At 38.3% G+C, this 14,973-nt stretch overlaps 1 protein-coding gene across 1 annotated transcript in view; it reads right to left on the bottom strand.

Moving 5' to 3' along the window:
• Positions 1–14,973, bottom strand: part of LOC104528237 (Down syndrome cell adhesion molecule homolog) — a 33,731-nt gene that overhangs the window by 6,252 nt on the left and 12,506 nt on the right. The window contains exons 5-6 of the mRNA XM_010172178.2: positions 13,663–13,860; positions 10,556–10,858 (exon numbers count right to left, since the gene is read on the bottom strand). Coding sequence (XP_010170480.2) covers positions 10,556–10,858; positions 13,663–13,860 — 501 coding nt within the window. The remainder of the gene's footprint in view (positions 1–10,555; positions 10,859–13,662; positions 13,861–14,973) is intronic.

Genomic DNA, 14,973 nt, shown 5'->3' on the forward strand with positions numbered 1-14,973 from the left:
CAATACCCAGCTGAGTTTCATGGTGCCTCCCTTGACTCAACACCCTGTCAAAAGGTTGGGTGGATACTTGTTCGCAACTTGTAGGAGGATGATCTTGTAGGAGGATGATAATCTACCTGGACTTGTGCAAGGCATTTGACACTGTCCTGCATGACATCCTTGTCTCTAAATTGGAAGCATGCGGGTTTGATGGATGGACCACTCGGTGGATAAGGAACTGGCTGGATGGTCCCACTCAAAGAGTTGTGGTCAACAGCTCGATGTCTGAGTGCAAACCAGTGACGAGTCATGTCCCTCAAGGGTCAGTATTGGGGCCAGTGCTGTTCAACATCTTTGTGGGAGATATGAACAGTGGGATTGAGTGCACCCTCAGCAAGTTTGCCGACAACACCAAGCTGAGTGGTGCAATTGACACGCTGGAGGGACAGGATGCCATCCAGAGGGATCTTGACAGGCTTGAGAGTTGGGCCTGTGCTAACCTCATGAAGTTCAACAAGGCCAAATTCAAGGTCCTGCACCTGGGTCAGGGCAATCCCAAACATAAATACAGGCTGGGTGATGAGTGGTTTGAGACCAGCTCCAAAGAGAAGGACTTGGGGGTACTGGTGGATGACAAGCTCAACATGAGCCAGCAATGTGTGCTTGCAGCCCAGAAGGCCAACTGTATCCTGGGCTGCATCAAGAGAAGTGTGGCCAGCAGGTTGAGGGAGGTGATTCTGCCCCTCTACTCGGTTCTCCTAAGGCCCCAACTGGAGTACTGTGTCCATTTCTGGAGTCCCCAGCACAAGAAAGAGATGGACCAGTTAGAATGGGTCCAGAGGAGGCCATGAGGATGATCCGAGCGCTGGAGCACCTCTCCTATGAGGACAGGCTGAGAGTTGGGCCTGGAAAAGAGAAGACCTTATAGCAGCCTTCCAGTACCTGAAGGGGCCTACAAGAAAGCTGGGGAGGGACTTTTTACAAGGGCAGGTAGTGATAGAACAAGGGCCAATGGTTATAAACTGGATGAGAGTAGGTTTAGATTAGATATTAGGAAGAAATTCTTTCCTGTGAGGGTGGTCAGGCACTGGCACAGGTTGCCCAGAGAAACTGTGGATGCCCCCTCCTTGGAGGTGTTTAAGGCGAGGCTGGATGAGGCGTTGAGCAACCTCGTGTAGTGAAAGGTGTCCCTGCTGATGGCAGGGGGGTTGGAACTAGATGATCTTTAAGGTCCCTTCCAACCCAAACCATTCTATGATTCTATGATGAAATTAAGAGAACCAAAGAAGTAGGCAGGCTTTAACTTACACATTTTTTTACCCAGGATCTGTTCAATGTGGAACTGCCTTCCCAATGCTCTTTGTTTAATAATAAATATTTTTATTTAAATGTTGCAGTAAAATGCCACAACTGAACAATAAAAAAGTTCCGAAGGATGTTGTTAAAATAACAGGACTCCACCCTCTGGAGTCAGTATTGATCAGCAATGGAAATATAGGTGCAATTTCCCCATGCAAATTACTGACTGCTTGAATGAATAGGAACCTCAGCTCTCTCTTGGTCAAAAGAAGCACACCTTTAGCATGTTCAGGAGCTCACAGACTCTTTCTGAGCCCACTTTTTCAATAAAAAAACTCTTGGATTTAATGCTTCTGTAGCCCTCTAAGGTGATCCAAAATAAAAGGCAAAAGGTCCAAGCACTCTTTTAAATTACAGGCTTAGTGAGCAGCCAAGCAGCAGAAGGGGAGAAGGAGGGAGGTGGCAGGGCACAGCTTTCTCCTTAGTGAAGAAGCTGCCACGAAAGCAGGCAGGTGGCCTTCCCTTCTTCAGAGTAAGAAAAATGATCAAAGTGCTCAATATTTGGAGGACACATTTAAACCGAGTGCATAACGTTGAACAAGGCCAGTAAGTTGTCTTGGTGCATTTCAGCTGCTTACCTTCCCTTTGTGGCTTTGTGGCTCACACCATTACATCTTTTGGGCTTCTCACAGTGTTTCGGCAGTTGACATAAAATCACATCGTTACACTGTTCACATTTGTGATCACATAGATAGAAAACAGCCAAAACACTTGAGAAAAATATGTCAAGTTTCCCATTTCTAGACAGGGAAATCAGAATTCCCTATCACCCCTGCAAGGTTGTACTTTATAACCAGTGAGTTTCATTTTTCTTTCTCCATGAAAACTGCACCCTCACAGGCACTTTGAAGATCTGTAACACCTAGTTAAACACTGCATGTCGTCTGTTAAAACTGACATTTTCATAAAACCATTAAAAATACTAGTTATGATTTACACAACAAAACAAAAACAACAGTTGCTGTTGACTACAATCATTGGAATTATCTCTTAAGAAATATCAGATTATCAGTTAAACTATAGCTCAGGAGCCAAATCTGCTACTGGTATAAATCAGAGTAGCTATATTGATTTCAGCAAGACTATAAATTGATTTTGACTTACTGGAAATTAGATTTAAGTGACTGAAAATGAGGATTCCAACTAATGTGGATCAATTTTTTAAACAATGATTCATTTTATTATTTAGATTTAAGCCTTCTAGTTCCAAGAAAAACTCCTTAATCTCCGTGTCTTAAAGCAAAAGTATGACTGCCATAGTTTAACTGAGATCATACGTCTATAATACATCAACATAACACACTGTGCATTTCCCTAACAGAATGCCAGGAGACTTGAATATCACATTGTTGCTTACTCCTGAAAGGTCTAATGAAACAGGAATTGAAGCACATTTTTGGTTTGTATTCCCCTAAGCAGAACTTTGGTCTTTCATACAGTGCTGTACTTTTAAAAGACCTGTCACATACTTTGTACTTTTCAGAAGTAACTTTAAGGAGAACTGACATATTTTTAAGGGCCTCTCTACCACTAAGCTGTCAGTGTAAGGAAAGAAAAACTGATTAACTCCAGGGGCCAGATAGATTTAGACTCTCTGGAGATGCCATGTGGATGTTCAGCCTTACAGGGCCAGTGCACCTGCAGAACTGAGGTCTTCCTGTCTTGATTTAATGCATCATCTAAGTTATAAAAACTTGTAAAAGGGACCTCACCATGTAAATCAATATGCACTCCAAAACTAAAGTCAGAAAAATTGTCAATAAATAATGAATTGGTGATAGAAAAGTAAAGTATGGGAGCTCTCCATTCCTATATACCTTGTCGTGCAAGCAGCTTCATACATTTTTAAGGATGCTCTGATTCAGCCCTCTCCTGCCCACTGTCTGAGCTAGGAAAACTGTGCTGAAGCCCTTGCTTGGGTGCCTCTAGTTAGCAATGCTGCAGTTTAAGACAAGTCTGCTGATCCTGGGTGCAGTGAATGGAAACTGTTCAATTATACATCACTTCAATTGAGGGTTAAATCAATCATGAGTCCATGGGAACTCACATTCTTCACGAGTTTATTCCTGGGATATCTTGGGAGCCCAGAGTCTGCACAGAGGCTGGAGAGGTGAGGAGTTTGAACTGTACTTATGGTTCACTGAAATTAGTGGGAGCCACTCTGTTTATCTCAACAGGCTCTGCACCGTGCCCAGGAACTCATGGCTAAACCTGACCATGCCGAGGTAGTGGGTAAGCATAACACTCCACTAAGAGTTATGGGGAAGTCAGGAAATCAATATCAGTGGTGCCTTGCTGCTCTGCTGAAATGTAGTCATGGATAAATTACCATAACTTGGTCTCCACGTCCATCAGTTTGAATCATCTGAGTGATGCTGACGAGGTGCATCATTGTATTTTTGTTAATTAATCCACTGGCACCAGAAGCTCAGCTCTTATATTTAAATTAAGGATGTTTGCACAAAAAGGTGAACAATACTGAAGTATTGTTCATGTATGTACATGAACATGAATACGTAATGAAGTATTGTTCATTGTACATGTACGTACATCTGTGCTTTAAAGGCCAGCATATAAAGAAGCTCTTACATGGATGGCAAAGACTATCCTACAGTCAGATTAAGAATGTAGTGTTAAAACAAAAGTTTGTTTCTCTACTGACATCAGTTTCTACTTTATTTTCAAAAAATAGTACAAGTGTGGCCTTTCTTGCAGGTGAGTTTGGGATAACGTATTTTTCCAAAGTCAATGTTAATTTTCCAATCAAAAGAACATAATAAATTAGATAGCAACAGGAAAATATATTTGTGTTACTACAAACTCCTAGTAGAGTCCTTCAGGAATCAGTACCAGTCATTTTCTCCTTTAATAAAAAAAAACCCAAATAAGTTTTCCTAACACCAATATCACTGGTTCAGAGATTACAGTTGTAAAAAGAATTTAAATTACTTTTCTCATCAATGAATTGAATTTAGCTTTCAGGCATTTTGTACACAACCTAAAATGGAATTTTCACCTTTCAATTGCACAGGAATTTTGTATTTGTAACCAAACAGTGGCCCTATTTAAACTCATGATTCACACTGATATAGTTTTCCTTTCTGATCTCATAATATTTTAGCTTTTGATTTGAACCTGTTTTTATGATACATTTTTATTGTACTGGCAAGGTTAAAAAACTTTCAGTGTAAACCTTCCTCTGTGTAAATCCACCAGAAAATAATGCAAGCCAATGATTTAAAGTATGTAGTCATGTCAAATTAAATGCAGATTTAAATGGTTTTCATCCCCTCAGAATGTTCTGCTTTTCATAGCAGAAGGAGAAAAAGCTCCTGATATTCTGCATAAAAAGAATGTGTTCCCTGCACAGGAAAATTTCATATGGAAACATTAGAGGTGCTCATCTAGGGGAGTAATTTCAGAATAAATCACATATGTGTAAGTAAGTATACATACAAGTAAGTTAACATACACATTAAGAGTATTTACTACATTTAAAAATATAGGCAAGAAGTTGGTTTTCCTACTTACAACTGTTCTGCCTACCTTGCTATTTTTCCACTTGCCTATTTTGATTTGTCTCCTTATGTAGTTTTCTCAGAACTGGACCTTGGTCACCAGTTGTGGAGTCAGGGTGGTGATTTCTTCTCTCTATATGCACACTATATGTATTGTGTGTATATACACATATATTTATATATATATATTATACTGTACTTGAAACGAGACAGTGCAATTGTAGAACTAAAAATAAAAGCAATCCATATGCTATCCTTTTCCTACTTTTCTGATGAAAAAAGGTCAAATGCATATCCCTCCATATCTTCAAGAAATTCAGTTTTGGATCTTGAAACTGTGGAACTGTACAATTCTATTTTCAGTCAATGCAGAATAATATAATAGGCGCAGGAAAAGGAGGCAAAAGGTGAGCTGGAGGCCCTAGGTCAAGAGTCCCAGCCATTACTGAATCCTCAGTGGACAAATTTGTATTGGATTCAGTTACTGCTGCAGCTTATAAAACGCTGTCAACAAGTTTTCAATAGAAAGAAAGTCTCTAAAGAGCCTCCATCACTATGTCACACTTGTCTGCATCCGGCAGAAGAGGGAAATAGCTCCTTCACCCTTGAAGTCACAGATCAGTGGAAAAGAGTTCACATCTTTTAATCTCAGGTTACAGGGCTGACATTGGAAATTTACTGTGCTTTCTAATACTGCACGCTTCATATTTTCCTTATTGTGCTAAGCAGCTTATTTTTAGCTGTAGTTACTGAATATTGGAAAAAAAGAGATTTGTTTCCTGACTTGAATGTTTAAAACAACATTTATGCACTGCAGGTGATGTCCAGCCTTTATTTTAAGAGACCCTTGTAAACCATTATTTAATAAAGTACCTGCATTCTGTAGCTGAAGGCTTGTCTCCAAGCTAAGACTGCAATTGTAAATTTGTAAATTGGGTCAAGAATGCTTATTAATGCATCTTAAATATGGAAAGAACTTGATCATTCAGCAAAGTTGGAGATGTTAGACCACTTTTCACATATTTTCTAGTAAATACGCAGATGGCTTAGGGCTGCTTGACTTAGGTGCCCAACTGTAAAAACTCAGACCATCGAAGTGTCGGTATTTGCTTACTGAGAGCTTGACTGAGAGCAGATCTGTCCTGTCCTCCAGCTGCTGTGAGAAGGTGGTGTCTGTTGGACAAATCTCCTCCTCTGGGATGGAGAGGCTGAGCAGGAGGGCTGGCAGACAGAGGATAAAGTTCTGCCCTTGCACATCAACCAGAAGCACAAAGACAGCATGGGGTGGTAGCAAATGCTTCCACTGGAGCAGGGGCTTAGCAAACTGGTGCTCCTGCTTTGTGCACGTGTAAGGACACAGGAAAGCCCTTGGATTTTCTATTGAGGAATGAGGTGTCCTTGCCATCTTCATGTCTGCGAAACCAGTCTCTGGAATTTTTTTTTTTTTTTTCAGAGTCTGTCTGGCTGCAACTGCCTTTTCTCCCCACCCACACAGAGGTTTCTTTCCAACTTGGTTCCTTTCATCAGCTGAAAGTTTGTAGAGGAGGTTCTGAGATACAAAATCTTAGGATGCTCTAAATTTCAAAATCTCCTAGTCTGATATATCCAGTGAATGATATCTCTTCTCTGGAAGTGTACCTGAGAAGTTGTTAGTCCTTCAGGGCTTACACATTAATGTGATCTCCAAAGATGCAAGGAAACAGGATTGTCAAAAAGAGCTTGTACTTGTGACATCAGGTAGACAAGTTTTTGCCTAACCCTTAAGGATAATGTCATGTATTTGAAGACGTCCTTTGTAGTGCTGATTAGCATCAGAGAAAAACATAATCTGGGGGGTCTGAGTTTTGCAGTACCCCTATGAAAGGGAGGTTTCTGCAAATAGCAAGAGACCAGATGAAAACTTTCTAGGTATTTCCTATTCAAGCATTGGTCAAGTATTATTTCTTTCAAGCATGAATTCCGCTGCCAGAGGATGCAGGTAACTGGTCTTTCCACAAAAAAGACATAAATAGCACTTGGGAAGCACAGAAATATCAAAATATTTCCCAGTTAATAGCTGGTCTTTTCTCAAGCACATTAATTTATGAGTAAAAAGAGAAAAAACCCAACAACAACAAGAGGCTTCTTGGCTATGGCTATTATTGAGATTTAAAATTATAATAACGGGAATCTACTTTTAATAAACTACTACTGCAATGTTATCATAATTGTTATAATAACTCAATTTGTGGTTAGTATAAGAAAAGAGACACATTATTATAAAACTTTTTCAACCTCTACAATTATCTTCCACTTTTTTACATTACAGACTCTTTGATGGCACAGTGGGAGGTCTCAGATTCAGTATTCCAAAATCACTCTGTTTCCTTATTTACTATTTACTGTGACTTTTAGGTATGATTGCTCTATTTTTCTTTATAAAATTATCATTATTGTTTCATGGCAAAAATACTTGCATTTTTAGCTCCTATGTCTGAGCTGACTTCATGAAATTGATTCTTGTTTCTGTAAACTAAATGTCAGGAAAAAGGTGTAGAAATCCAGAAGTCAGAAGCAGTTCTGACTACTGTCCTGAGCGCATCTGCAGGATCAGCTGACTGGAAGGTAAAAAGTCTATTAGAAGACTTACAGTGGCCTAGAAGATGAAGCAATCAACTATTGGACATTGCTAATTATGGAGTTAGAGTTGTACATAAGGTGTAGAAGTTCTGAAAAGACAGTCCTAATTCATGATTATAGCGCTAGAAATGATCAGTTACTAAGCTTGCCTAGACATCTCATGAGCCATCCACATGTGATTCAAGCTGATGGAGTGATCAAATATTTTGATTCAGTTTCTGAATGGAAATGGTATGGAAGTTGGGAACATCAGAGCAGGTTGATGTCAGTCCCCAGAAGTAAATGAATATTAATCACCCCTTTTCTTCCTCCAATGAAATAACATTCAGATTCCCTATTCCTAATCATTAACTATCTCAGTTTGGATCAGCCTGAGGTCTTAAATGCTGCCTGTTGGATAAAGCAGATGGTTTGATCAGCAGGCTTGACTATACAGGTACAAAAGAGTCCTATGAGATGCTCAGGAAAAGCAAGGGAACATCAGTAATATGAGTTGAGATGCCCTCAGAAACTCACAGGAAGGTCTTCTGAAGCCAAGCTTCAGGTGGCCTGACATTTTACTTGCTCATACCAAACACTTATGGTAGCGACAAGCTGAGAAATAGGTGCTGTAATAGCTCAGTCAGTTATGGCTGATAAAGTCTTCACCAGTAAACTCTATCTTACATTTCTCAAGTAAAGTTGTAGCCTTGCCATTGGATAGATTACTTTCAAAATGTCTCATTTATCAAAATGACTTTTTGTTATGGTCTTTCTGAGACTGTCTTATAATTGTTTGGGATTATTTTGAAAAACAAATACTACTTATTGTGGACTCCTAAACCCTTACTGCAACCATAAAATTTGCAATAGGTAGCATTACAGGCAGTTTGAAAAATGAGATCATAAATTAGGAAGCTGTCTTGAAAGAAAAGACTGACTTCAAGGAAGAATAGATGTGCTAAAGAAGCATAGTCAGTGTTTAATCTACTTAATCTAAATACCTTAAATTTTTTATTTCTTCTACATGTTCCCAAATGTAGAATTATTCTGATTAATTGTATTTGAATTATCAATTATTTCTGTAGAATTTCTGAATTGGTGGGTGAAAGAAGATGCCCAGTAAGTCTTTCCTCACTGATTTGAACACTAAAAATATTGGTCTGTCTGCTATTACTGAAAATTCTTTCTGCTCATGTTTTGTTTAAAGCTCTTCAGAAAGTAACCTTTAATAACCTATCATTCAATATTTATAGGCGAACATTCAAGTTGCTTCACTGGAACACTCAACTTTATTCAAGGTATTGAAGCTAATTATTAATTTTGTAATATATTTCATTTCCTTACTGCAAAGGAAAGCTAAAGCTAATCAAGAAAAGCAGGTAAAAATTCAAGCCATTCAAAACAACACAGCTAAAGATGGCTACAAGTCTGTAATTCACTAGAGGGGTTCTGATGATGTTCCAACCCTGGAAGCTTTTAACTCAAGCACAGGGACCAAATTTTGGTGCTGTATACCCTCAAGAAAATAATCTTTATATGGAATATATTATAATATTTCCAAATACTAAATATGCATAAATAATGTATTTGGAACATGAAAGGAAGAGCAAGCTATTTGTTAAAGAAATTATAAAAATGTTTGTTGACTCACTGGAAGGACAGACCTGTAGTTTTGACTTAGCTGTGAATGCAGATGCTTCCCTTTAGCAGACTAAGGACAAATATTTATCTTATTTTTTTTGAGTTAGAAATGAAAATTATTTCTATCTATCTATTTCTACAGCTCCTGGATTTGTGGTTCTACGCGATAACTACACAGAAATCAGTCATCTCTCTCACTATTTTACTTCCTACTTATTTTCCCTCTTATCTATCTGTATGATACACTAATTTCCTGACTTGTGTATTATAACTTTCTACCTTCTGCTCAGTTTTTTTTCCTCTCGCATTTTCTTTTAGCTTTCTCTAGCAAAACCCTTTGTGCTTTCTGTTCAGTGTCAGGTCCTGCTTTTGAATGACTTTCCTAAGACCATTGTCTACCTTCCATTCCTCTGTCCTCACAACTGCTTTTCCACTTATGGTGTATATTAAGCAAAAGACCATAGTTTATTCATTACTCTTTTTTACATATATGAGCACTACTGCTTACTTTCTGTGTATATAAGTAGCCTCACCCACACTGGCAAATGTATATACTAAAATAAAATAAAATAATGTTTTCAGAAAGCACACAAACATAATTTTGACTTTTTTCCATTGGAATCCTCCTCCATGATGTCACATCATGTATTCTGTGAAGACTGACAAATCTTATGGGAAGATTTTACAATGTGCTTGATCTCAGAGTACCACAGATAATCTACCTATACTATTGTGCACTAGATTATCACTAGAAACAGCATTCTTTGTGAAATGGAAATTTGATTGAGTCCAATAGGTGAATGTCCCTCAGGCACCTTTAGTCAGTAAGAAGTTAGAGTAGATTTGTCTAAAGGTAGAAGGCTCCATATCCCTTGAGCTATTGCACTGTCTTAATTTTCTCCATTTTTTATTTTCCTCCCTTTAGATAATCCCAGTTTGGTATTAGGAGATACCAAAGACAGAGTATAACAGCTCGATAACATAACTGAAGGGTTATTATATCTTTGACAAGCTACAAGGCAGAAGGGTACATGTTCTACAATCTGTCTTTATGAACTGTTCTGATAGCAAAGCTTTGCTCTCAAGCATAAAGTTTTGCTGCAAGACACATTTTATTAGTGGGTGGTTTGAGTTGGAGATGGGCACGTGTACCCCCATATGGTTTTATTTATCCCAGAAGGGTCTATTGCCTGATGACTGCAGCTGTAGAGGAGTGGATCTGATGGCCTAGACAGTCCCCTTCTGTTCCTAAATTTACAAGCTCCTAATTTTTCTGTGTAAGGGAGAATACACTCAAAATTTGTATTAGCTGGGACAAAAAAGCAATTATCTCTGTAAGCAGCTACAGGATATATCGTGCACTTTCTTCCTTGTAATATACCTTCTCCTGTTAACCAGCCTAGGCATGGGGTGAAATGCTCGTGCCAAAAACCAAAATGTTACCTCTAATGTCTCACCTGGCCGATGTGCCTTTGGAACTGCCATGTTCATCACTCGCCCTCCATCCTGAGGTTTCGGGGGGGATGCAGTAAACCTGCAAATCCCTGACTCTGACGGTGTGCTTGAGGTCAGACTGTCTGTGTAGTCATTAGTCCCTGCCGTGAGCTGCTCCGATGATGTGTCTGATATGAAGCATTCTGTAATGGTGAACTTGGCATGTCTCAGCTGCTCTTCCATTTTTGCATGCTCATATGCTCTTGCTAGCTCTTCATATGTTGAGGAGGCACTTTCTGTGGAGACCATGCTGCTTCTTGCTCTATCTAAACATCAGAAATATAAATAATGGGAGAAAGAAAACATTTGCACAATCCTTTTTTTAATAAAAACTATGAACATGACAGTACTTCTTAATAAAATGCAGAGCCCTTGAAATTATCGAGGTGATTTAAATGAGTCTGCTTCACTATAAATGTCTGCACAATTTTTAGTTTAGTCAGTTGCTTGATAATTACAGATAATCTAAAGTGAAGTCTTATTCTGCTAGCAGAATTGTGTGTCTTAGCATTAAATTTGTGGTTTAGAAGAAATAACCTTTAATACATGAAAAAGGTTACTTTTTAAATAAAAAAAATTCTCTAAAAGTTAAATGCCTTAAAAATGCTATAAATCCACAAAACATTTAGCAAAATGAGGTACAACTTCTTTACATTGTCTTTTTAATGAATCTCAAATATTTCTTTGATGTGATGTCTTTCTGTACTTGTTTCAATCTTATATCTTCCTTTTGTGAAAGCCCTGAGTACAAAGGTGAAACATAAAGGCAGTGTCTCTCAGACAGTCTCTGATTGTCTCAGCCACCAGGTAAAATACTAGCTCATTTCATACGAAACAAAAGTCTTAAGAAAACAATATTGTTTGGTAGCTGCCAGTCTGCAGTCATTCAGGTGCTTTTTTCAATGCTGCTGGAGCTAATGGCGGCTTCATATTTGACACACAGGCTATTATGACCTACACCTTTTCTGCTGATGATTTTCCGAGAATATCAATAGTTCTTAAAGAAGCATTATTACTGAAGATGTAAATGGCTACTGTTACATTAAAAAGCATTCTGGAAATGCAGTGCTCATTTGTGCAGGGACAAATCACTGGTCTGTTACACCCATCACACTCCTACTTCAGTGGGCTGGAAGAGCAAGAGGACTTTCAGAAGTTCCTTGTGTAGAAGTCATGTTTCATCACAAGTTCTGTACAATTTCAGACAATGTTGGTGATGTTCAATAAACAGGCACAATGTAACAGCTAATTTATAAAAATGGGACTCCTATGGCAGCCAGAGGCAACTGTGTGTTGTTATTGCAAATCTTTATCTTTTTTATTGTGTACTAGGATCCTTGCATTAGTTTTCATCGGGCACAAAGAACAACATTCCTGCCACTTGTAAATAAGACCATGCATTATTTAAAATGACAAGTGCTTCTACAAAATGTTGTAACTTGCTTAAATTTTGACCTGGCCAGAACTTAAACAAGGCTTCCCCCTCACCCCAGGAAACTTCAATCTGTTTTTCACATTTGATTTGTAAATCATACCAAAATAATATCTTTCTAAATTTCTGATCAACTGGAAATTCCTGGAAGGTTGCAGTTGCCCAGTGCCATAGATTAGCGTCTGTAAATATGATGGTCATGCAAAGGTCCCAGTTTGGTCCATGAAGCTCAGGACCTGCATCTTCCCATAACCCATGCACTGAGGAGACTGTTCCAGTAAGAATCTGCTTGAACACCTACTGTAGATTTGATGAAAATTCATCTAAGCTCAAAGTGAATGACATGAAACACAGATTCATCAGAAAATTTCTAATGTTCTGTAGTTAGAACATTTGAACTTAGTTACATCTATGAACTGCTGCAATACATTTCTCCTAAGCTAAAAGCTACTGCTTTGTAAACCTGGAATTGTTTCGATAAGCAGTGCTGAATTCTGCCAAATATCAACTGCATCAACTAGGCTCACAAATCTGAACTCCATATTGGAAAAGTGATCAGATATGCACATTAGTTCAATTGATTCTTGAACACATAATTTGGCTTCATCTGTTATAATGTTTATTTAGAAATTTTAAACTTCTGAAATACTTAGATTGAACTGACTCTGTCTTTTCCCAGAAACCAAGTGGCATAATAGAGCTATATTTTGGCACAAGAAAACCTTTCTTGAGCATGATCTAAAGCTTGCTATCCCTCACATAAATTACTGTGTGTTCAGGGGTAGACACGGAGCAGGAAAGCAGCTGTGTTAAAACATAGATTATGAAGTCTGGTTACAAATTTGCTGTGTGGTTTAATAGACCTTTATTAGATTTGCTTCATGACTCTTCTTCTGCTTAATAATTTACTCATTTATTTGCCTTTTTTTGCCACTTGTTCAGTGTAGGGCAGAGGAGAAAGCCTTTTTTTTCAGTTACAATTGCATTTATAATGTGAAGACATCAAGGAGAGATGAAGATTGAAGGCAGAATATGTATTCAGTGTCTCCCCACTTATCGTCTAGAGGAAAAATACTTATGCTTTTCCTCAGGAAATCAGAGGTAGTTGCTGCAGTATTCAGTGATATGAATGGATTTTGACTCGGACTCTAACTCCAGATTTTTCCCTCTCATTTTTGCTGCTTAGAAAAAAACCCCTATGAACATATTACATGAATGGGAAAAGGAAAATACTAACCTTAATGTAGCTCAAACCTTAAACCATTCCAACTATGACTCAGGCATAGTCTTGGTTGCTAATACTGCCCCTTCATGGTCAATGCCATTTCATGCAGCAAATTCTCCTATTTCCTTCAGATACAGAAAGTAGGGTGCTTCAGCTACAGGAGAAAATACCACTATATCTTTCAAAGAACTCCAGGATGTGTGTGTGGCATGAGAAACCACAGGTATAATATTTTTTATCACTAGCACTATATGCATTTGTGGCACCCCTTATAAATAGCGTACAGAAAAACACCCTAGCAAGGAAGAAATAGTGACACCTAAGCACCAGATGAAGTACATCAAGGACCAAGAAGGTTACTGCAGCTACTGCTGTCCCGCTTTCACAGTGAAGCCCTGCAGAGAGCCCGGTACCTGTGTCCTGCGAGGGGCTGACACTGTAGCTGTCGCTTTCCTTGTCCACCGATCCTGCTGGCCTGGGGGTGGGCAGCCTCCAGTCTGTGGTGAGGGTATGAGCTGATATGGTGGGGTGAGGTCTGTTGAGGGTCCACTGACTAGCGTAGCGGTTGCGAGCTGTGGGTCCAGTTTTGGCACTCCTCCTTGTGGTAGGATCTGTGATGGATAACAGAGAGGGTCTTTGCCACTAGGCTCTTGAATTGATATGGTAACAAGCCTTGTCAGAAGAGGACGGCCACTGACATCATGTTGCTTAAAAAAAGCCACAAAACATTCTTTGTGGGAAAAAAATGAACAGTGAAAGTTCATTACTAAACTGCTAACACTTTTTTGTAATATCCTCTTTCTAATGGAACCATACATGTTAAAAAGGGTGCAACTGAAGAGCTGAGAGCCCTACCAATCTCCCATTGAAACATTCATTATTGCTTTATTCCAACATAAACTGTTCTCCAGTACCAAAACCACATTGTCAAGCTAAGTCTAAGGTAAATTATCAGTGTAGATGTGCCCTCAGAAACACCTACATCAGGTATCTGCTCTAAGTTTGTAAAAATATGTACACAGAAATGTGGTGATATTTTCTATTCTCAACATTTTACTAATACTTTTACTATATTATGGTATTAATTAGTGACAGATTTCCTTATTTTTTAACAAGTAGCCAAGACATAAAACATAACCTGTAACAGTTTCATGTTAGCCATCAGAGTTTCAGTAGGAACAGGCTCATAAAGATTTGACTATTTAAAAAATATTTTTAAAATACAATTTCTTAAACTTTAAAAATCATCTGCTACTTGTTTAATGTCATTAATGTTTTGGTTTTTATTATCCTACAGGTAATATGGTGACCAAGGGAGTAAAAACAAACTATCTCCCAAAACTGCTCTCCTTAATTTTTTTAATAAATACTTCTTCTGTAAAAGTGAGGCTTGTACTCCATAACAAAGCAAGTGGAATTAAAAAAAAACATTATGTGGCAAACAGAAAGTGACTAAATCAGCACTAAAGGATTTATCTTTGAAGCTTCTGAAAGGATATTACTAACAATAGAGAGAAAGGGGATTCAAAATGAAAAATTAAAATCTATTCAAATGTTCTTTGACATTCAAATGGTGAAGTTGTCAGTCTTTGAGGTAAGAGACTTTAGCAGAAGCAATTTAAGGAAAAAAAAAAATACCCAGATAATGACTCTGAGCATTGCTTCTACCTAAGCATTCCCAACAAGAATCTGTATTCTGCTGCTTTAAAGAAACAAGGTATTTA

The sequence above is a fragment of the Antrostomus carolinensis genome, unplaced genomic scaffold (genome assembly GCF_000700745.2).
Source record: "Antrostomus carolinensis isolate BGI_N321 unplaced genomic scaffold, ASM70074v2 scaffold14707, whole genome shotgun sequence".
Taxonomy (NCBI): domain Eukaryota; kingdom Metazoa; phylum Chordata; class Aves; order Caprimulgiformes; family Caprimulgidae; genus Antrostomus; species Antrostomus carolinensis.